Consider the following 23,368-nt stretch of genomic DNA (forward strand, 5'->3'; position numbering starts at 1 on the left):
TTTGTTACACTGAATGTGAGCCCCGTAACGGTAAAGCACTGGGTCGTGTAGGTGTTGCCACATGCCTCTCTCTATTCGAAATGTTTACACGCGTTTTGTTCATTTAGTTCTCATAACAGCAACAAGAAGAGTGCCAATAATTATCTCCCCAGTGCATAGATGAGAAAAATGCAGCAAGGATAGGTCAAGCCAGTTGTCCGTGATCCCACGATGAGTAAGTGATGGAACCTAGACTCTATCTCGGAGTGTCTGACTCCAGAATCTGTGTTCTTAACTCCCCACTGATACGGAAAAAGGAGAGGTTGTTTCAGGATGCTTTGTGAAGGTTGTGTTTCAAGCACTAGTGAGTGATTCTCAGCTCTGACTGCACATCCTTATCACCCCGGAGCATCTGAAAGCTGTTGATTCCTGGATTATACTCCAGGCTAGTGGTTCTCAAGAGCGTGATCTCTGACCACCACCACCATCATCATCTCATTTACGTGTTTGCCAAGAATGCAAATTCTTGGGCCCCCACCTCTGACTTCCCAAATCTGAATCTCTGAGGGTGGAGCCCAGCGTCTGTGTTTTGACAAAAAGATTCTGGCATTACTAAATGTGAGAGGACTTTTGCTCCAGGCGCATGAAATCAGAACTTCTGGGATTAGGGCCTCTGTATTGATATTTAGTATTTTTAGAAAGTTGCCCATGGAGTTATAATATTTGGCCAGGGTCAGGAAGCCTTCATGGAAAGTGAGGGTTGAGCTGGGCTGTAAGCCAGGAATACTCAGAGTGAGAGAGAAGGAATATTCCAGATGGAGGGGCAGCTTGAGCCGAGACTTGCAGGGGGAGAATGTGGCATGAACTGAAGAAATATGTTGAGATAAGATGATTTTGTAATTTAACTGCCTAATGAATCAGTTTGTAAAGCATTTGACCTTTGACTTTATCAGTATTTTACCTTCAATACATCCCTCATGCGTACTCCAAGGTCCAGTTTTATTATTTCTGGGAGAGGTTTTGCTCTGAAATTCATATCCCCAAGGAGAGAAAAACACACAGGAGTGTAGCCCTGCCATCCCAGCCTCCTGGCGGCCACATGTGCTAGGAAGAGGCCTGCCTGAAGTTCCAGCTTGAATTCTAGGACCACGTGACACAAGCCAGCTGTGTGTCTTTGCACAGTTGCGTGAAGCTCGGTGTCCTGATCTACTCAGTGAAGGGGTTGGATCAGATCGAGCTGTTCCAAACTTGCTGCGTCCAGCTGTCTTGGGCACTGTTGTGTCTGAGTGAGCCGTTCGTGGTTTCTGACAAGTTCCTGTTTGACCTACTTCCCAGGTTAGGACTTGGAGACTGTGTTTGAACAGAGGGTTCAATTGCTAAAAATAAGTTTGAAAGTCGCTTGGGCTTTTTCAGGTACTTCCGTCAGTGACACCTGCACTTCCGTCAGTAATGTCTGTGAGTGTGGTTCCACGAGCCGGTTTCAGTTTCTTCCCTGGAGGTTTGGCTGTCGCTCCTTACGTCCTTCTGTTCCCTGTGTCCATGGTCCTTGCTCAGAACTCAGAAGGGCTCTGAATTGTGGAGAATAATCCCCACCCTTCCTCTCAGTTTCACCTGACCCTTGCGGGCTGACGCTGAGCTTGGTAATCGTTATGAGATTGAATCTCCCCAGGAGGGAACTGCCTCACACTTTATTCAAGTCTGTGTAGTATTTTTGTCCCCCTTGTCAGCACCAGTTGAGCCTTCCACGTGATAAACGTGATCTGGGACACAGGTAGGAAAGTGAGATCTCTTCTGAGCATCAGAGAAGTTTTCTTTGAGAACCAAACGTGATTTCGAGGCTTACACAAGACCTTACAGAGTCTGTCTGACTGAATGAAAGTGTTGTAATCATTCATTTGACACATATTGATTGATTGATTACCACATGCCAAATACTGTGATAGAAATGTTGGTATAAGAACCAGCAGAAGCTGGTGAGGTCAAGGGTTGTGTCCCATAGGCAAAAAGCAAAGGCACTTCCGCAAAATATGATGCGGAGTTTGCACAAAGTTTGATCCTAGTTCCTTTCTTGAGGAAGACTGGAAAGACCTACAGGAAAAGAATAGTTTTTCCCCCGATCACTGGTGTTCGGTTTCAGAAACTTGTAGTAGAAAAATTCACCACTGAGGAATTTTAAAATCTTCATAAGGGCTTTCATAGATTCATATCTGTACTTGGTACCTTAACTCTCTTTTGTTTTATTAAATTTTCTTTTACAGCCAGTGAATTAAAACCAGGAATAAAACATAACAAAATAAAGGCATTATTGATGGCTTGTTTTTGTTTTGCATTAGTAGTAATAGGCACTGATACCATTTCTCTTTGCAATCAGATACTTTCTAGCAACTTTCAAGGAATTTCCTTTCATGTAACTTCAATGGGATGCTTGCAAATTCATTTTCATTTTGGTGCAAACGTTAAGCACAAGGACCTCGATCTGTGCCATGGCTGGTTCTGCGATAGATATGGTTTCTAGCCCTCTGGTCCACTCTGGCGCTATATTGATCCTGGAAACGTGGAGGAGCTTGGATGCTTGAGATGCAAGAAGTGTCAGGGCATTATTACCCTGCGTGGCATATCTGAGCAGGCACGCCTCTCACCCCCTCCCATAGACTCATGACAGTTTCACAGTCCCTCTTACACGCATCTCGGCTTATCCCATCCTCAGAGACTTGGAAAAAGGAGTCAAGCCCAAGCCCCAGATTTTCCTTTTTTCAACTTAAGGCTTCTTGGCAAAAATTTCCATCCATTACTCCCCTACTATCAGCCCAACCTCCTTTTTCTCTTCCCAACATTTCCTTCTTACTGATTAGCACCAATGTGAGTGATGCCCAGTTTATGTATTCTAGAGCTAAATTTTCTGAGATATTGACTATGGATACACACTGTGTTTATATTTCCTACAATGCTCCTGTAAAAGGCTTACATATACAGGGAGAGGAGGCAACAGGGCACGATGGTTATGATCCTTAACTCTGGAGAAGGATTGGGTTCAAACCCCATCCCTCCTCTCAGGAGAGGCAGCTTACAGGGGAGGTTAAGCTCCTAACTCAAAGCCAAACTGCAAGCTGGTTTGAGCCCCAGATTTGCTGTTTCGTAGCTGTGTGACTTTTAGGAAGTTGCTTAAACTTTCAACACCTAATTGCACTCTTTTAACAGATGGGAAAAGAATGGCTCCAGACACATTGGATTGTTGTGCAGATAATATGAGATCAGCATTTACATGTAGAATAGTGTCTGACATACATACAGAACTCTCAGTATCTGTGAGTTATTATCGTGTGACTTTAGGCACGTTGCTTAATCTCTCTTTTGTTTTTAATTGAAATATAGTTGATTTACAATGTTGTGTTAGTTTCTGGTGTGGAGCAAAGTGATTTAACTCTTATTATCCCCATTTTACTAAAGATGAGAATTAGACAAACGCACCCTTCCTCAAAGACTCATTTGGGAGATTAAGACAATACTTATAAAACACCGAACACGATGCCTGAAATGTGAATCGTCTCGACGTCCACTAGCATCTATCATGATTACCACGTGCGTTTTCCGGAACATTTCCACAAGTTTACCTTTTGCAACTTTGGCCCCACATCAAAAAGAACCACAGAATGTCTGCATCTGTATTTCTTTGCTTGCTGTATTTGTGTGCACTCTTCATGCGTTAGGTTTTTAGAAGTGGGGACTTCTCAGGGCTCTAGGATTACAGACCTGACTGCTTCCACCTGGTGAATGTCACATGGTTCTCTGGTGAGATGCCGTGGTCCAGAAGAGCAGGAGTTCAGGAGCTCATGGGCATCTCAGCAGTGTTAGGACGAGGTGAGGAAGTGAGCGCTCTGCATGCTGATTTTTGCTGCCCTGTTAGCAGGGGAGGCACAGAGTTCAGGCATTAATTGCGTGCGTGCAGGTGAGGCAGTGGTTCTCAGCTGGGGGCGGTTCTGCCTCTAGGGCATAGTAGGCACTGCCTAGAGGCAGTTTTCATCATCAGAACTGCAGGGATGCTACTGCATCTAGCAGAGGCCAGGGCTGCTGCTAAATACCCTGCAATGCGTAGCTCAGCCCCCACAGTGAAGAATTACGTAGCCCCCAAGTGTCAGCAGTTGCGTTGTTGGGAGCCTCTAGGCCGGTGCCGGCAGTGCTGCAGAAAGCCGGTGGTGGCATCCCTCTGTGTGTGGAACAAGGGCAAGGGCATTCTCCTTGCCCTCAGCACCCGAGATCTTTTGCTCCACCTCTGGCCAGCTGAGCAGCTTAATCTCTTCCCCTCTGGATCCAGGGACAGAGCAAGTTTGAAGTACAAGTCTCTTACCCCATCACTTCATCTGAAGGTGTGTCTAACCCTGAGTTGCGTGTGGTAGTAAATGATGGAGGGAGAGAGTTAGGGTCTCTGTCCTTAGGAAGCTCACCCACTGTCTGATGAACTAGTTGTATATTAATGACTCATCATATTTGTCACTGATGTCTTAAGCAAATAAATATGCAAACGCATTCATAAAGGTGCACCGTGGGCTTCTGCGGATGAACAAGCTGCAAAGCTGGACCAGGACGGAGAAACAAATTTCATTCATCAAGGCTCCCCAGAGAAACAGAAGCAGTAGGATAAACAACGGATACACGTACAACCACTCTGAACCCACATAAACATTCTGTTTTTCATCTTTAGTACAGGATTCAATAAATTATATGAGCTATTCAATACCTTATTTTAAAATGGGTTTTGTGTTGGATGATTCTGACTGCCTTGTAGGCTAATGTAAGTGTTCTGAGCACACGTAAGGCAGACTAGGAGAAGCTCTGATCTTCAGTATCTTAGGTGTATGAATGAATTTCAACTTGGAACATTTTCGCCTAACGATGGGTTCATCGGAACACGACCCCAGTGCAAGCTGAGGAAGATCTGTACTGTGGAGCTCAATTTGCTAATTATTTGTTGAGGACTTTTGCCTCTATGTTCATCAAGGATGTTGATCTGTAATTTTCTTTTCTTGTAGTGTCCTTTTCTGGCTTTGGTATTAGGGTGATGCTGGCCTCATAACACGAGTTTGGAAGTGTTTCTTCCTCTCCTAATTTTTTGGAAGAGTTTGAGAAAGACTGGTATTTGTTCTTCTTTAAATGATTGTTAGAATTCACTATTGAAGCCATCTAGCCCTGGACTTCTCTTTGTTGGAAGGGTTTTGATTACTGATTCAGTCTCCTTACTAGTAACTGATCTGTTCAGATTCTCAGTTTCTTCATGATTCAGTCTTGGTAGATCGTGTGTTTCTAGGAATTCATCTGTTTCTTCTGTGTTGTCCAGTATGCTGTCTTATAATTGTTCATTGTAGTCTCTGACGAGCCTTTTGCATTTTGTGGTGTCAGTTGTAGTGTTTCTCCTTTCATTTATAATTTTACTTATTTGAGTCTTCTTTCTTTTTTGTCTTGGTAAATCTAGCTGAAGGTTAGTCTATTTTGATATCCCCCCCCCCCGAAAAAGCCCTTAGTTTCATCGATCTTTTATATTGTCTTTCTAATCTCTATTTTATTCATTTCTGCTCTGATCTTTATCACTAAATTCCTTCTAATGATTTTAGGCTTAGTTTAATTCTTTTTTTTTTTTCTTAGTTTCTCTAGGTGTAAAGTTAGGATTGTTTATTTGAGATCTTTTTTTTTTTTTTCATATAGGCATTTGTTGACCCATAAGAGTTGCTCAGTTAGCTTCGGGATCTCTTTCAGAGAGAATTTCTCCATGGATACATTTGGTGCATCCAAGGGAGGAAAGGAGCTCAGGAGTCTCCTGTGTTGCCATGTCTCCTCCCCTGTCTGTGTGAATCTCTGTGTCTGTCTGTCTCTCTTTCCTGTGGCTCTGCTTCATATCATCTCTTGACCACTACCCTCAAATTGCCCTTTCTATCCCTGTCCCTTTTAACCTACCTGTCACAATGTCAACTCTCTTTTCTTTTTCTACATATATCCACATTACTCCTTGGGAGCTGTTCTTCTTATCAGTCTGGGAACATTTCTCCCAACAGTTCTGACCTGGTGACCAGAAAGGGAAGGCAGTTTCTCCCTTCCAGCTCAGTTAGAGAATTCCTGAGGAAGTCCTTTAAACTGTCCTGGCTTGTCCTGGTCACTATAGCCAATATGTCTCATGGTCACACTGGATCATGCACCATCCTGGGGGTTCAGAGGGATAGGCCACTGTATTGACCACCCTGGACAAAGCACATGGCTTGAGTTGGATAGAACAGTTCTGCAAAAGACAGAGGAGTTATAGGGGTACTAAGCCAGTGACGACCACAAGTGTCCACTCTTGGGAGCCAAGACCAAGAGAAACAAACACACAACTTAATAAAAATACAAATGCTGAACTTCCTGGAGGACCTGATGCTTGGTTTTGATCTTAAAAGATGTACACAATTTTAGATAGGTAGAAGAGAGTGAGCAATCCTGGAAGAGGGAGAAGTTTCCGTGCATATTTTATGGTGTCATTTGCCTTGTTTTAAGCTCCTAAGAGGCAAGGACCTTTCTTTTGTTACAGAACATGGTGCTCGATGACCATAGTCAGACTTAGTCATTACGGTTCCAGTTCTATCCATCCTTCCCTGCTGTTGACCTAGGATAGAAGATTAATGCCTGAGAAGCTTCTAATCCTGAGAATATCAACTTGCTCATAAAGAAACAGGGAGGCTGTGGAACAGAGAAGGTGTTCTTATTGCCCCTCTGGTGCTCTCAGCCCTGTGTGTCTGACCTCAAGTGAGTTTCACATTGGAATTTTGTCATTGTCATGGGTAGATTGGGTCATTCATTAATTCAGTAAACACATCAGTGATACCTAATATATACTAGGCACGTAGATGCCAAGGATTTAATGATAAATAGTCAGGATCCTACTTTTTAAAAGTTCATTTCCAAGACGAAGAAGTGTAATTATATGAGGGACGTGACTGAGTCATGCAGAACTGTGGTTATAAGACAGCTGTGTGTGAAAATCACCTGGGAGCTTTAAAAAAAATACTCGTGTCCTCATCCTATCCCCAAAGGTTTTGATTGCATTGATTTGGGGAGGGGACCCAGGCATCCAGATATTTCAAAGCTCCCCCAGTGGCTCTCATGAACCACCAGGGTAGGGATGCATGGAAGCAGATAAAAGGTTCTCTGGTGAGATGAAGGATGGAGGGGCTGCTGGAGGGCTGAGGCCACCTGAGCATTAAAGGAAGGGTAAGAGCTGGAGAAGAAAAGGGGCAGGGGACAGTTGGATATAAAGGACATTGCAGACAGAAGGGAGAAGAGCCAAGAAGGCTGGGAGCTGCTCTAGATGGAAAAGTAAGCAAGTCTCTCTAGTTCTGGCCTAGTCCCTGGATCATCTTGGACAAATATCCATTTCTGTGTGCCTTGGTTTCCCATTCAGTCAAGTATAACTAATGGTACCTCCTTACCTTAGGTGTTTGCCCTTAGGATTAAATGAGGTGATGAAAAATTTAAAGGTAGTATGTCCGTGTTCATTGGGAAAAAGTAAAACATTAAAGTAAAGCCTCTTTTATTCAATGTCTTTGGGGGAAGAAATATTTTATATAAATGAACTTTTTAAGTAACTGAGGTTTAGCCATTCAAAACAATGATCATGAACGAATAAAAATCATCTTATTTTTCCTAACATATGTCATTTGCAGCCCTAGTTTCTTAAACAGAGGAAACTGATGTCATTAGACCCCTGCTTGCTGTTTTCTCTGCCTTTCGTCCCTCAGCATAGGTGTCAGATGCTGAACTGTGCTCTCGTGCAGTAATGGCCTCAGGACCAGAAGTGCAGTAGATTTCCCGTGTGGATGGTTGGGGCTTGCGCTGTCAGGTCTCTTTTCCACACGTTTTCTGTTTCTCTTGCTATCTGGGTATGAGCTGTTGATTCTCACCATTTTAAATTCTACTTTTCCTTTCTAACTTGCTGCCTCTTCCCTGTTGAGGACTGAAACACCAGAAGACGAAGCTTAGAATGAGATTTAAAATAGGAGTAAAAAGACTGTGAGTCCAGAGTCGCTGGAGAGAATGGATTGTGTGATGTCTTCTGCTCATGAATGTTTTGATGCCTGGGCTGCCTTGCACAGCGGACTCTGAGCCACTCTGGCCTGGAGACCTCATGCCCGAGACCGCTGCCTGGGCTTTGTGTGTGCGAGGCTGGGGGCTCCCGAGGGTTAGTTTGTGCGCATTCTCAGCCCCCCTTTCTCTGGCTGTTGGCCATAGACCTTTAGGGTTTCCCACCCTTACCACCTGGAGAATGGTGTTCTTGTCAGATCAGATTTTGAATGTTTGTCAGCAAACGTTTTATTGTTCATGAGGCGAGAGGTAAAAAAAAAAGAGCAGATAGGATCAAACTCTGGAAGACAAGAGTGCCTGGAAGCACACAGCCAGAGAGGAGGCTACACCACCTTCCCCAGGGGGCAGAACGTGGTAGGGAATAGCACACCCTAGATGGGAGAGCGGGGGGTGGGGTGGGGGCGTGGTAGAAACAGTCAGGTGTCACAAGACTGCAGAGGTGGAGGACCATGGGGATGAGCGAACTTGGAAGGTGCGAGGTGGTGAATGGTCAGGGACAGAGGTTTAGACCAGCTTTTATTTTTTGATTGAAATATACTCAGTTTATAATGTTGTGTCAATTTCTGTGTATAGCGTGGTGTTTAGCCATACCTGTATTCGTTTTCATAGTCTTTTTCATCATAGGTTACTACAAGATATTGAATATAATTCTCTGTGCTACACAGTATAAACTTGTTTATCTGTTTTATATATAGTAGTTAGTATCCGCAAATCTCCAGCTCCCAATTTATCCCTTCCCACTCCTTCCCTCTGCCCCCGTAACCATACGTTTGTTTTCTATGTCTCTGAGTCTGTTTCTGTTTTGTTTTGTTTATATGTGGTTTTTTTGTTTTGTTTTGTTTTGTTTTTTAGACTCCACATATGAGTGATCTCATATGGTATTTTTCTTCCTCTTTCTGGCTTACTTCACTTAGAATGACCAGCTGTACTATGGAGTGTATTGCTCTGTGGCCTTTTTTTCTTTCCTTTTTTTTTTTTTTGAGAGTTCCCCACTCACTGACACCACTCCAAGACACATGAGGTGTGACCACTACAGGTGACAGCTGCTAGAGGCAGCCACACTGCAGGGGCTGAGAGTCGCCATATTCGGTGGGTCCCCACAGTGCAGGGCAGGCCCTCTTGAGAAGGTGGCTTCCCGAGCGACCACTCTGGCTGCTTCCCCACTTTGTGGTCTGCCGTCCTTGTGGTCGCTGAGCTTCTGTCTCTCCTTTCCTTCCCCAGGTCGGTGGCTGGACTGGATAAGGAGGCGGACCTGGTACACATGGAGGTGCGGACGGCAGATGGATGTGAGTGCTGTGGCCACCAGGCCAGGCCCAGGGAGATCTGCCTGCAGGTCTCCCTCCCTCCCCAATTTGCATTTTAATGGCTTGGGAAGATGAAAAGCTCTGAGCTCCATTACTGCCATATCCATCTTTATTTCCTAGAGTGGAGGAGAGGCCTCCAGTCCCAAAGGAGATGTTTCACTGAAATAAACCCTCAGGAATGAATTTTCCTGGGGATGTGAGTTAATGTGATGAATTTTGAGGCCCCTGTTAGTAATTTCCTGGCATCTTCAGTATAATTCGAATAGGGATGTCCATAGCGCATCATGGTATTTTGCATTCACTCGGTGAACTGCAGGGACTGTCAGCTTTAAAAAAATAAAACTTTATATAGTCAAGCTTACAAAAAAAAAAAAAGTAACACTGGGCAAATTATTTGCAAAACTGTTTATTCATTATTCAGTAAATATTTAGGGACGGCTTACTATGTACCAGGCGAGAGTCTCAGCCCCGGAGACAGAGTGGTGAAGACCTCTCTTGTCCCTGCAAACAAGCAGTGGAATCCAAGATTTCAAACATGTGACCCCTTTGGACATTGTGCACCTATCTACATCTTAAACAGAATTGGTCTGATAAAGTATCATTTTGCACCAACTTAAGTAGTTACAAGGCTCTTCCCTGTCCAAGTAAAAGGAAATCAACTTAAAACATATTAAGCATGTGAAAAAGACATAAAATATATGAAAATATAATTAGCATATTTTAGATCAAAAATAGAGCCAAATAATCCATAGAAATGATAGTGACCTACTAGTGCCGCAGAACAAAGCACCTGACTGGGAGTTGAGGTCCTGGATTCTGCCACCTACTAGCCGGGGGACCATGAGACCCCCTGACCTCTCTGTGCTCTGGCTTCTTATGAGCTGAGCATACTCGTCCTTATCCTGCCCACGTCCTAGAGTTATGGGTTGAATGTACAAATGTAAGGAGATTCTGTTTGACCTGGATGTGGGTGTTGGGTTATCATTCAGAATACATTAAGTAAAGCCGCGTGTGCTTTGTCGATGAGAAGGCTACTGCTTTTGAGGCCAAGCACAGATGCATGCTAGGAACATGCACTTTGGGAAATATGTTTTATTTGCTTGATTTTTATTTTTAAAAGAGTTAGAAGACCATCAACACTTGTTACTATATGCCTGGAGCTGGGCTGAGTCTTTCCTTCCTTCCTTTCTTTGAGTTTTGAATAAATGTAATTATCTGAAGCAGACAGGGATGAAGGATGACCCATACTCTTTTTACATTTTTTTTCAACAGAAAAGCTATTTAAGATTTAGGGAGATAATGTCACATATTCAGATGCACTGATCATAAGCGTGGTGAAGCCTGAATTCGAAATTACTCTTACTGCTGAGAAAGGAAAAACCTGGCAAATTGGAGGAAGAATGAGATGGAGGGGTTTGAAGCAGATGAGCGGGAGGAGAGCAGACAGCAGCTCCAGGAGATGACCCCAGACCAGCTTTCCGGGCAACCCCTGCCTTGGCTTTGCTCCCCATGTCAAGCTTTTTAAGCTGTTTGTGTGATCTGTGGGGGCTGTAGTATTTCAGAGGTTGGAGGAACCTTTACAGGACTGTCTGACCTCCCATCTGGCGTAAGAATCCCTTCCCTCAAAACGTCTGACAGTGTGTCTTCAGGTTCTGTGAGTTCAGGCTTAAGACATCTCCTTTTCTACTGCTGGACAGCTCCATTTTAAAAATTAAAGAAAAAAAAAAGGTAATTTCTTACATGAAGCCTAAACTCATTTTCTGCAAGTTTAGGAATTCTGGTCCACATTGGGATAAGGCCTATGTTGCAGGACTTGCTGTGAAATTTTATGAGATTAAAAATGCAAAACACATAGAAAAGTTCCTGGCCTATTGTCAAGGATTGAAGCAAGCAGACAGAAATATAGCAGGGGTAAATGTTCTGTAGCACACTGAGGTTAAAGTACAGTATGGATTAATTCTGTGTCATTTTTCAGGGTTTTTTGAAATCAGTTTTCCAGTAGTTCAGAGAATCTTCTTTCAACATAGTGAATTGGCTCTAACCCACCTTTATTTAGAAAGAGCACATAATAGACTGAATTAACCTGGGATGTTCTATTTTACATACTCTAAAGAAATGCACGACTCCTTTCTTCTGTGGTGTGTGGCGAATGCTTTCTTACACTGACACACACACACACACACACACACATCTATATTTTTTGATCATCCGAAAATAGCATCAACCTATACTTTCTTTTCTTTTCTTTTTTCCTGATGTGATAGCTGAGACCCCAATTTTCCCAAATTTGCACAGCTGGCCTAGTGATAGAATTAAAAACTAGAACTCAGAACTCATAACACACTACAAATAGAAGGGACCTTCTGATAAAGACCATCTACATCATACTTGATGGTGAGAAAATGAATGCTTTCCCCGTAAGGGCAGGAAAAAGGCAGGGGTGTTTACTCTTAAAATATTTTTTCAGCATTATGCTGAAGGTCCTAGTCAGTGCAATAAAGGAAGAAAAATGAAATGCAATTCCTGTAGGTTGCAAAGGAAAAAAATAAAACTGCCACTATTCCCTTTGACATGATTGTCTACACAGAATATCACAAGGAAGCTCCCACAAAAGCTCCTAGAGCAAGTATGTAAGTGGAGCACAGTTGTAAGATACAACAAATTCTGTGGAAAGAGGATGATTGTTTTTAGTGAATAGTGTTTGAACACACTGGGCAATCCATGTAGGGGGGAAAATGAACTTCAACCTTTGATTTACAACTTACATGAAATTTAACTCAGGTGGATATTTATTTCTAAATGTAAAAAATAAAATTATAAAACTTTTAGAAGAAAATACAGGAGACCTTGGATTGACACCAAGAACAAAATTCACAAAATAAAGAAGTGATAAATTGGACTCCATCAAAATTTAAGTTTATTCTTCAGAAGACATAATAAAGACAGTGGGAGAAAATATTTGCAGATCATATAACCAGCAGAGGACTTATAGCCAGATCATATAAAGTATTTTCAAAACATAAGAGTAAGAAAAAACACAATTTTTTTAAATAGGGAAAAAGTTTGAATATGATATTTACGAAAGAAAATGTGAAGATGACAAATAAGCACATTTATTTGCAATATTTGGAGAAAGTGGTGCCTAGATCCTCTGAGCCCTTTTGTGACTTACATGTTTAGAAGAACAATAACAAAAATCTCTATGAATCTTAAATCAGGAGAACTAGTGGGTCTTAGATAATTATTTTTTCTTCCTCAGACTTCCCTTCGTTGTTCCACTTTTTTTTTTTTTTTTTTTTTTTTTTGGTCATGTTGATGAGTCTGTTTCTTAATCAGGCCATTTCAAGACCATTTACCCTGTGTTCTAGATTTGCCAATTGCTGTTTTGAGAATTACCTTCAAAGAGGTCTTGAGTGGTAAAATTCCATTTCTCTGAGTCTTCCTGGCCGTTTCTCTCAGCCTGTCCCCTCCATGGTAATCCTCTGGTGAGCTGGTTCTGCCACAGCATCCTGGAGCCACCCCAGAGGTTTGGGTTTAGATGGTCTGATACAGGACCTGGGAGTCTGTGTGTTGGTAAGCACATATGTAGCATGATTCAGACTCAGGGACCCTGTTCAGGACCACTGCTTTGAGGGTCCCTGACCTCAGGTGGGGCTGGAGTCGCAGCTCAGGGGCAGTTATATCCTCAGTAAGCATGAAGAAACAGCCTTGGTATTGGAGGCTAGAGTTCCTCTGTTCTGAAAAACTCATGGGATTTTAGCTCCTGGGCTGTTGCAGCAATGGAAGTGAGAAGAACGTGTAAATAGAACAAATGGGTCTTTCTTTCTCTTCTAAAAAACAAAAATCAGCAAGAAATCATAATCCGTGGTAAAATGCTCTCATGAGCAAAAAGTTTTTAGACATCTAGACTTGAGATTTCTGGAATCAAAGCCTGCTTCTTGTCCCGGTGCTGTTATCAACACTCGTTCATCAGTCGCTGCGTTTCCTCACTAAGCCGAGAGAGGGCGCAGTGCTTCTTAGCCGAGCACTCTGAGCGGTCGTAAGCAATCAAATGGGCCTGGCACACAAGGTAAAATTGTTAGCCCTGCAGCCTAAACTGTAGGCTCTAGACGTGAGAATGTTGGCTCTTAAGAACTTCAGGTTATTAACCGGTGCAGTGGTTGTAAACTGTGTAACTCGGAGCCCTAGCAGAACTCTAAGAACTCAGAGGCCAAGAGGAGGGTAAGGGGGCGGCTGCCATCAGTGGGACTACCGGCCCCTTGACTTCTGTTCAGTTAGAGAAGGCACGCTAAAATCCACTTGATATATTGCAAATATAGTATCGTCTTTGATAAAATGATCCCAGAATTTTAAAAAAATTAGTTGGAATAGATAAGAAATTTTCAAATTGCATCACTTTCCAAAAAGCACCAACATGTATAACAATTTGTTGTTACATAAACAGTCAGTGACAGGACGTGAACCAACAGGTGGATTCTGATCTAACTCTCAGCCTGATTTTTCCTCCCGTGGTTCAGATACCTAACGGTTAGGATCACCGGTGCTGGTGTCATATTGCCTGGCTTCAAATCCCAGCTCGGTCACCTGCTAGATGTGTGGAATTCAGGCCGATTACTTAATTGTTCTGTGCTTCAGTCTCCTCCTCTGTGAAATGGGAATGATGATAATTGTAACTCCTTACAGGGGTTGCAATAATTCTTGCATGATTCTTGCAATAATCAGTTAATGCCTGTATTTCCTGTGAGACCAGATGACAAAGCAAGCATTCAAAAATGTCACTTATACTTACCTCCTCCACCACAGAAGATCTTTTAAAGAGAACAAAAATGTCACTTATTCAGAAAGAGAAAGAGAAATGCCATATGATATCACTCATGTCTGGAATCTGTAAAAAGAAAAGAAGAAAAAGGACAATATGAACTCATCTACAAAACAGAAACAGATTCAGATGTAGTAAACAATCTTATGGTTAATGGGGAAAGGGGGTGGGAAGGGATAAATTTGGAAGTTTAAGATTTGCAAAGGTTAGCCACTATATATAAAAATAGTTTAAAAAAAAAGTTTCTTCTGTATAGCACAGAGAACGATGTTCAATATCTTGTAATAACCTTAAAAAATTTCTCTTATTGTCATCATCATCTTCTTTAGCATCCTCATCATCACCACCTAGTCATCATATTGAGAATCAGTTTATTTGGCAAGTGAAGTGGAAAGGCCCCTGAATCAAGTGTCAGAAGTCTTAAAATATTCAGGATTGCTATGATTTCTAAATGTCTACAATGCTGCCAGATTCCCCACCCCCACCCCCACCTCATGCCATTAGAAGATACAGACACTAGAATTCTCCCGTGGGCAATAAGAAGTTTTATAAAAACTCTACATCCATAAGCACAATAGGAAGGAATGGAAACTGCCTTTTCTGGTTTGTTGATTTTGTTTGTTCTTTGTACCCACCATGTCTCAAATGTCACATTAGGTATTTGCAACAATGTCAGTATCCTTTGTTTTTCACTATGCCTACAAACAGGTTAGCCCACTCCCCAGTCAAGGAAAAGGAGGCTTATGGAAGCAAAATAACTTTTCAGTTCCCTGGAATCTGCTTGTTTTCACTTATTTGCATTTGAGAGTTAATGTTGTTATTTAAAATAAATAGCTCCTGGGTATTTCTCTAAGAGAGGACCTGAAGAGCTGAATTTGGTTTTTGTTCACAAGTTTAATTCATTTTTTCAATTTCTGATAATATGTTTATTACCCAAAGGGATGGAAGTTGAGCAAATCATGGAAAGTTTTCTCTCCTCCTAGATGGCAAGAGGCATGATGTTCAGGGTAGTTTGAATATTTAATAATCTTAAAGGCAATGCATAATCACAAGTCACAATGTCATTCAATGTAACAAAAAAATGCTTTGGCTTTTAATGTAATTCAATTCAGTTTAACTGGCATTTACTGAAGCTTTATAAAGTTGGTGTGAGGAGAGACACAAAGATGACTAAGACTTTACCCCTGCTTCTAAAGAGGTGACCCTTTTGGAAAGGTTTGGCGGAGTGAGAAACACAGGACTTCATGGTGAGGTTTGCTCCTATAGATGGATGAGAAGCTTGCCTTACAGAACTCCTGGCAGAAATGCAGCCTTTTAGGATGATAAGACTCAGGGTGCCAGGTTATCTCCTTCATGCTCTTTCCACACTTCTCAGTTCTCTGATCATCCTCTATCCACCACAGATCCCAAGGCACATTCACTTGGAAGTATCCCATCTCCATCACTGGCGTGGGGATCTTCTGAGGGCAGGAACCAGTCTTACGGTCTCTGCTTTCTGGAACCTCAGGGACTGTCTGCCACCTGCAGCTTCTCTGCATACCTTGACCCAATTCAAAAGGACTGAGTCAGTCAGTCAAATATCACCCCTTTTCACCATATGAGACCCTTGGTCTACCATCTGCAAGGTGAGAAGGCCTGAGGCTGGATACGCTGGGGACATGGTACCACCTTCCCTGAAGTCCTGCTCGCAGTAGAGCTAGTTAAAATAGGGCCCAGTATTGATGAAGTTATGGAGCAGATCTCTCTATACACAGTGCAGAGAACAAAGCCTTTGACTTCTAGTTTTTGTTAAGTGGTGGAGTGACTGTGCCAGCTCTTAGAAATACATTAGAAAGGCATCTGACATTTAGAAATGCATGAATCATGAGGATGATGTGACACTCCACCACTTGGGAAATCACTCTCTGGTTTTCCCACAAGAGTATCCAAATGAGATCTTCATTCAGTCTGGTCTTTCTAGTTTTTCATTTGAGGATGTTTCAAAGGATAGGAAAGAGAAGTTCAAGAATAAGGATTAATCAAAGTCCACCCATTAACATGTAATTATACAGTGCCTTCCATGAGCTTTGCCTACCTAAACGTCCATGTGCAGTTTTCAATCTCTTTTTCAGGAATTCTCTTCTCCCGTAGCACACTTCTCTGTCTGAGCTAAACACAGGGGCTGCCTCCTCCTTCAGGTCCTCCTTGATTGCTCCAGCTCAGACACACTGCTTTTTTTCTCTTGTCTGAACACCCATAGCATTTAGAAAAGTAAAGTGATGTAAGTTCAGAATATGACTTTACTGGTAGGGGCTGTGCCATCATGGTCTTTTGATTTTCCATGATCAAAAGAACCCTATTTGTTATTATTTGAACATATGAGGGATGTTGAGTGTTAAATGGCCTTCCTTCTCCCTTCATAATGAATAAAACGGACAAGCATTAATTGATCATTTAAATTTATTCACCAATGCACTAAGCACTTTTCATACATAATCTTATTTAATCCTGACGGCCATCCTGAGAGGCAGACACGAATTTGTTTGCACCTCCCGGAGGAAAGGCGGTGCTGCCGCTTGTTAGCCAAGGGCCATCAGCAAGGAGCAAGTCTGGGATTTGAACTCCATGCTGTTTGCCTTCTGAGGCCTTCCTCTCAAACACCACAATGTGTTCCATCAGGCATCTGGGATTATAAAAAACAAAAAAGGCCACAGTTGTTAGAAGCCTATTTGAGGATTTCAAGTTATATGATAAATATCTTCTTTTAGTTTCATTGTGGAACCTTTTCAACTGTCTCCAGTCCCGTTTAGAGATGATGTCTGAAGTCCAAATGTGAGAACTTTGACCAATAGGGAGCTTCAGCCAAATGGTGTCTCCTGCTCACCTTTGACACCCACCTTCCCCTGTGACCCTTGGTCCCTTCCACCTGGTAGTCTGGCCCACCTGACAGATCAACCCCCTCCACCGACTTTAGGTTCTCACCAGGCAGCCGATATTGTAAGCACTTATGAGCCTGTCTCTGTGTTTCGAAAAATACAGGCATTGTGACTTCTGATATATGAGCCCAGCTGAAGACTGCAGGGCCCCTGAATTTTAAGTGGATTTCAAAAACTCATTTTCGTGCTGCTTTCCTATTAAATTGGACCTTTTGTTCCATGCCGGGCAGTGGCAAGCAGTGGGGGCAGCCATGAAATAGGATGAGTTTGGCACCATAACTCACCTATCGCGGGCCAGGGTTTAGGTAGGCTTGGGTTTTTTGAGGGGTGGCCTCCACTACACTTGATTCTTTCTTCAAAGTGTCCAAATGTGGGAGTAAGTAGTAAATATACAGGGGGAACGTGAGCCTGTGGGAGGGGTAAACGGCTGTCCGCCCGTGTGCACCTTTGATTACTGGTCTAAGGGGCTTTCTCAGACCCTTGCTGGCAAGAAAGAAGTGGGTTGTCATGTCAACACTCATGGCTTCTTTACATGTATTTACTGCAGCATTTTACTGGATTTTAGTGCTTTATTTTGGGAGCAAATGACTAAGGTGGTGTGGGGCCAAGAAGATTCCTGGTGGGCAGGCCACGTGCTCCAAAGCACAGCCTGGGCTTCTTACCTTCCCTTGTCCTCTTGGCCAGAAGTGGAAAGCCAGGCCACTCTTGGCTTTCTCTGTGGACAGGGACATGCAGGCTGCACTTACAGAACAGCGAGCAAGCTAGTCTTGCTAATGGATCAAGGGATGAGAGTCAAGGGGCACTGTATCTTCTCTGGAGAGGCAGGTAGGGGCCCAATTACAGCGTCACGATGCAAAACGAGTAGCTCCCGGAATTGTTTGGACTGGAGGCTTGTTCTGTTTGGCCTTACACTGTTTGGCCTGCACCATATTTTAAATATAATTAGCTGTTGATTGTTTCAAAAAAAATTAGGAAATTTCACATTTAAAACATTGGGACATTTAGCTTGATGTAGAAACTCAGAACGTCTTGTTCCTACATCTCGATGACTGATTCTGAGGAGCAGCTCCCTCCTCCCATAAAGCGGCAAGTAGTGGCTGTTTTCCTGCAGTCCTGGCTGTTCCTTGGTGATCCCTGGCACTGGGGCTACGTGCCACCTGCCATTCATCATCCCATCCCAGCTCAGTTTCCTCTGGTACGTTATTCGCATGGCCCCTTAGTTGATTTCATTAGGCTAGTTGTAAAAGGCCTTCTATTCCATAGAAAAATGTTTGGGTTTTGTCCCGGGGCACTTGGAACTGTTGGATGGTGTTGAAGCCCAGAGAGATTAGCTCAGGTTAGGTTTTAGAGAAGATGCTGGTTCCTTACCTCCCCTACACCGAGCTTACGATCCATCGTGCACCTGAGCGCCAGGTGTGATTTGGAGACAGCAGGCAAACGGATGGGAGGGACTTGTCCAGGCAAGTGGCAGGGGTCACAGAGAGAAGAGAGATTCTGGAAGCACTTCAGAGGCAGAACTATGAAGCCTGGGGACCAGCTGGACGGCCTGGCATGTGGAGGAAAGAAAAGGGAAGAGGCTTCAGCTACTGGGCAGATGACAAGACTGCTGATGGGGAGAAGGAAATCTGTGTATGATGTGTCTGGATTAAGGGTACGGAAGACATGGGCTTTGCCCAGATACAGACATCTGAAAAGTTGGGCTATAGCACATTATGAATTCGTTTCCTACCAAGACGTGTTTCTTTGTTCAGTTAGCATTTTGTTTATAAATCAATGTGTGTAATAGCTAGCTACAGATGATAGGAGTGAACCCGCTCCTAGACAGCAGGTGCTTTCAGAATAGGAAATCTCTGTCTCATTCCCTGCCATATTCCTAGTGCTTAAATGATACCCAATGCATTACATGCAATTATGAAATATTTGCTGGATCAATCAATCAATTGCAGATCAACAATTAGGTATAATTTAAAGTACCCTTGTTTTGAACTGAGTTGGTATAAATTCTTGCTTGTTTAAACTTTTGCCTTTATTTATCTCTGTTGTGTACTATCCCCTCCATTGTAGCCCCCGACACCTACCCACGCCATGCACATGTTTAAGTGGGCATTAGACAGATGTAGTAATGTGTGTCATTTTAGATGATAACAAAGACTTCTCTGCCTTTAGTCCTAAAATGATCCCTACTTTCCACTTTGACCCATTTGTTATTTTTAAGCACCATTAAGTAAACACTAAATATTTTAAAAGCAAGTGTATGCAAAGGGTGCTTTATGGAGACCCACCTGTCGTTTTTCCCTGGGGAACAAATAACTGAGTGGATTGTCTTCCTTGAATTGTCTTGCATAGTCGTGATCAGAATGCTTAAGAGTCCAGGGTTTCTCATTCATTTCCAGCTCCTGCCAAAATTTTGAGGGGGTTGGTTGGGGAAGTTTCAGTGGCTGAGATCTTGAGAAAATTTTACAAGTAATTATGCAAGTTTAATTATTATATAAGTAATAAGTAAATACATTCTTATTGTAAACACAATAAAGATGTATATAATATAAAAAGCAAAGACCTTATTTCAACTCTGTCTCTTTAAGTCCTTTCCTGTCGACCAAAATCATCAGATCTAATATTTATAGGCATCCTTTAAATTTTTTTTCTATACATGTAACGGCATAAATCTATATCTATAAAGACCATATTCTTTGTTTTTGTTTTGTTTTTGTTTTGGTTTTGGTTTTTGGTTTTTGTCATAAATTGAATCATGTAGTATATGTTGCTAAATGAATTTTTATGATGTTGCAGAACAGTGCACCTTGGGGAAATCAGCATGTTGATGTGTGTGTCGACCTATTTTTTCTTTTTATTTGCAGCCTGGTACTCTGTTACACGTGTACCTCTGTTTATTTAAATGTTCCTTAATTCATGGACATTTAGCCAGTTTCCAATTTTTCACTGCTATATATAATGCCAGAGTGAACGCTTTTTGCCCTTGTCTCTTTTTGAAAACATGTAAGTGTTTCTCTAGAAAACATCCCTTGAATTAAAATGACTGGTGTAAGATACGCACATTTAAAATTCTGCTGGATATTTCAAACCTGTTCCTCAAAAAAACTGTACCAAGTTACTCTTTGGCTGGTGGGATATAAGATTAACTCTTTCCCCACTCTCTTGCCTGAACTAGATTTTTTTTTTTAATTATTACATCTTTGTGGATGAGAAAATGCAATCTCAGGGTTGCTTTAAATGGCATCGCTGATTCCCAAGAAGTAGGGCTTTGCTGCCTATTTCCCCTTGTGTCTAAGTGTCGCTCTGCCCTCCCATTTCAGATGCTCACTACCTCACCTGCAGGATCCAGGAATGTGCTGAGACTACTCGGAGTGGGCCTTTTGCCCGCTCCATCGACATCAGTTCCCTGGTCGTCCAGGATGAATATATCTTCATTCAGGTGAGTCCAGATGTGCAGTCAACAGTAGAGGGAGGGTGAGTGGGTGAAGTCAACTGCTTACTAGGAAAAAGAGGGAGGCTTTCCAGAAGCTGTGAAGATGTGGACACAGGGATGCTGTCCCTTCTTTGCTTTGGGTACCCAATCCCCCGGGGAGATCACAGACTTCTGGTGAAAGATGAAGGTGTTATGGGTCCTTATCATTTACAGGGGACTTTAGTGTCCCACTGAATACTTCAGTTGGATTGTCATTTTATTACATGAAAGGGGTCTTAAAATGACTAAGACTTGGGCTGGGGTTTGAGATCACTTAGAATCAGATCTCATTAGAGATGAATCATTAGAGATAAGTAATTTATCAAAGCCAAATTCTATTTCTGTTCAAAGTGACTTATCTAACTTGGGAATGAGAATCTCCAAGAAATTAAGCATCTCTAGGATTTTCTTTCTGTGAAAATCTAAGTTTCACTAAATCTTTCCCTCTCTTTCCAGTGCTGACTCTCCCCTCAAATGTCCAAGCCCCAAATCCTTCACTCCAAGACCTCTGTGACTCTTAGAGGAAACTAGGTGGGACTCAGGTTTTTAGGCAGGCAAGGGAAGCCTTGTTGTTGGTTTTGAGTTTCACTAGGAGATGCAAAATAGATCAAAAATGAGGAAAGACAAAAGAAGAAATTCCGCCATTCCACCGAGTGATAGACTTTGTGTTTGTGTGTGTGTGTGTGTGTGTGTGCTACTAAGTCAAATCTCACCTACATTTGAGGACAGCCTTGATCTTCCACCCTCTGCCTTTCCACCCTTCTACTGTCAGCTGTTTTCTCTAGGAACCTTGACCTTGGGAGTCTCCCCGTTTGCTCAGAGCTGAGCACTTGAATGGCTTTCTCTTCCTCACTTTTGGTTGTTTCATTCAAATCAGCCCCATCTCCTCTATGAGGTGTTCTGTAACCTTCCGAGCATGGCTCCCTTCCTCTGAACGTTTGCAGCTCTTATCAGCTACCATTCCTCTAGCACGTAGGCTATTAAGAATTGTTACTTAAATCTTAGTGGATTTGTCTCTGTCTTTACAAGTTGCATTTTACACTAAGGATGGGGACAACATTCTGTACACACATTTTACCCCTGATCCTTGGCCCTAACAGTATGCCTTTGCACAGCAAGCGTGCTCAGTGACTACTTGTTCTGTTGATAGGTTATGGATATAGCAGTTACTTCTTTTTGCAAATTAGCTCCATGGAATTTTGAGGTCTAGTAAAATATAGGAAAAGTAGTCACTCAAAAACCAGCTGGAAAGAGGGAGTGAAAGAGAGGTCTTTGTGCTTGCAAAATCACTGTTTGTTTAAAAGCCAGAATTTCAGGAATTTTTTTCTAAATCTTGGCAGGTCATTCTCATATTCATAGATATTTACTGAACACATAGATGCAAAATATTCAATCCTAGGCACTACTCTTGGAGTCTCCCAGCTTTCTGCCCTGGGCCTGCTTTTCTTCCCACTCACTTCCTGGGAGATGCCATGGTTTCCAGCACCTTCTCTGTGCTCTGATGACTCTCAAGTCAATGTTCTGTGACCTCTACCAGGCACCGCAGATCTCCATATCTAACAGCCATCTCAACATCTCAGTTTAGATGTTCCACAGGTCAAATATAATTGACATGTCCCCCTTGAACATGACACATGGGTGGCACTGCCCTCTACCAGGTCACTCAAGGTAGAAATGTGGAAGTCAGTCTGTGTCACCAAATTAAATGAATCCACAACCTTTGCTAATATCACCCTTAGTTATTTCTCAAGTGTTTCCTTTCATTCCATTTCCATTATGGTCCCAGTTTAAGGCTTTATTACTGTTTTCTCTCTATTTAATTTTTTTAAGGTTGAAGCCCAGGGATGATTTATGAATTTACCAATCGAATTGCTCTTTCCTTAATGCTAATACTGCATAAAATGATGAACGTGGCAGAACCGTTTCTGGGAAGCATGGCATAGAATTTCAAATGTCTGTGGTTTTTTTTCTTCATTTTTCCTTGTATTGCATAAAGCTTTCTGTAACTCTGCAAGCACATATCCAGATTTTTTTCTGAGTGTTCTGAAATAGTTCTTTTTTAAAAAATAATTATTATTGTGTTAGAAACCAATAGAAAATTTTTTCTTTAGTCAGCATCAAATTTTATTTTGTTTGAAAGAGATATGAGTTCCCATTAAATAAAGTTCTGTTGGTTCCCTACTATGTTGTAGACCCCCTGTTTTAGGTGCTGGGGCTAAGATATTGAACACAATAAAACCCCTGCTTTTGTGGGAGACAGGAAACACTAATGAGAGACAGGAAAAATATGTAGATGATACATACATACATAAATCCATAGATGTGAAAGGCTGTGAAGGGTAGTGGTTAATGACATGTAGTCTGTAGCCTGACGGCCAGCATTTATTCTGATCTTGGCTTGAGCACTTTGTGTGTGTCCTGGGTGACTTTGGGGGTTGGCTTCGATTGATATGACAGATATGTCTGAGATCTGACAGTGTATGCTTAGTATTTTTTTTAATTGAAGTACAGTCATTTACAATGTGTCAGTTTCTGGTGTACAGCACAATGTCCCAGTCATGCATATGTGTGTGTGTGTGTGTGTATGTATATGTATATATATATATATTTGCTTTCATTTTTTTCATTAAAGGTTATCATAAGATATTGAAATAGTTCCCTGTGCTATACAGAAGAATCTTGGCTTTTTTTTTTTAATCTATTTTTATATAGCGGCTAACATTTGCAAATCATAAGCTCCCGAATTCATCCCTTCTCACCTCCTTTTCCCTGGTAACCTTAA

The 23,368-nt window shown here is 42.2% G+C and overlaps 1 protein-coding gene across 1 annotated transcript in view; it reads left to right on the plus strand.

Annotated features, from left to right (window-relative positions):
- Positions 1-23,368, plus strand: part of SORCS3 (sortilin related VPS10 domain containing receptor 3) — a 564,832-nt gene that overhangs the window by 406,498 nt on the left and 134,966 nt on the right. The window contains exons 6-7 of the mRNA XM_010987110.3: positions 9,304-9,368; positions 20,435-20,553. Coding sequence (XP_010985412.3) covers positions 9,304-9,368; positions 20,435-20,553 — 184 coding nt within the window. The remainder of the gene's footprint in view (positions 1-9,303; positions 9,369-20,434; positions 20,554-23,368) is intronic.

Source organism: Camelus dromedarius, chromosome 8 (assembly GCF_036321535.1).
Source record: "Camelus dromedarius isolate mCamDro1 chromosome 8, mCamDro1.pat, whole genome shotgun sequence".
NCBI classification, from domain to species: Eukaryota; Metazoa; Chordata; class Mammalia; order Artiodactyla; family Camelidae; genus Camelus; species Camelus dromedarius.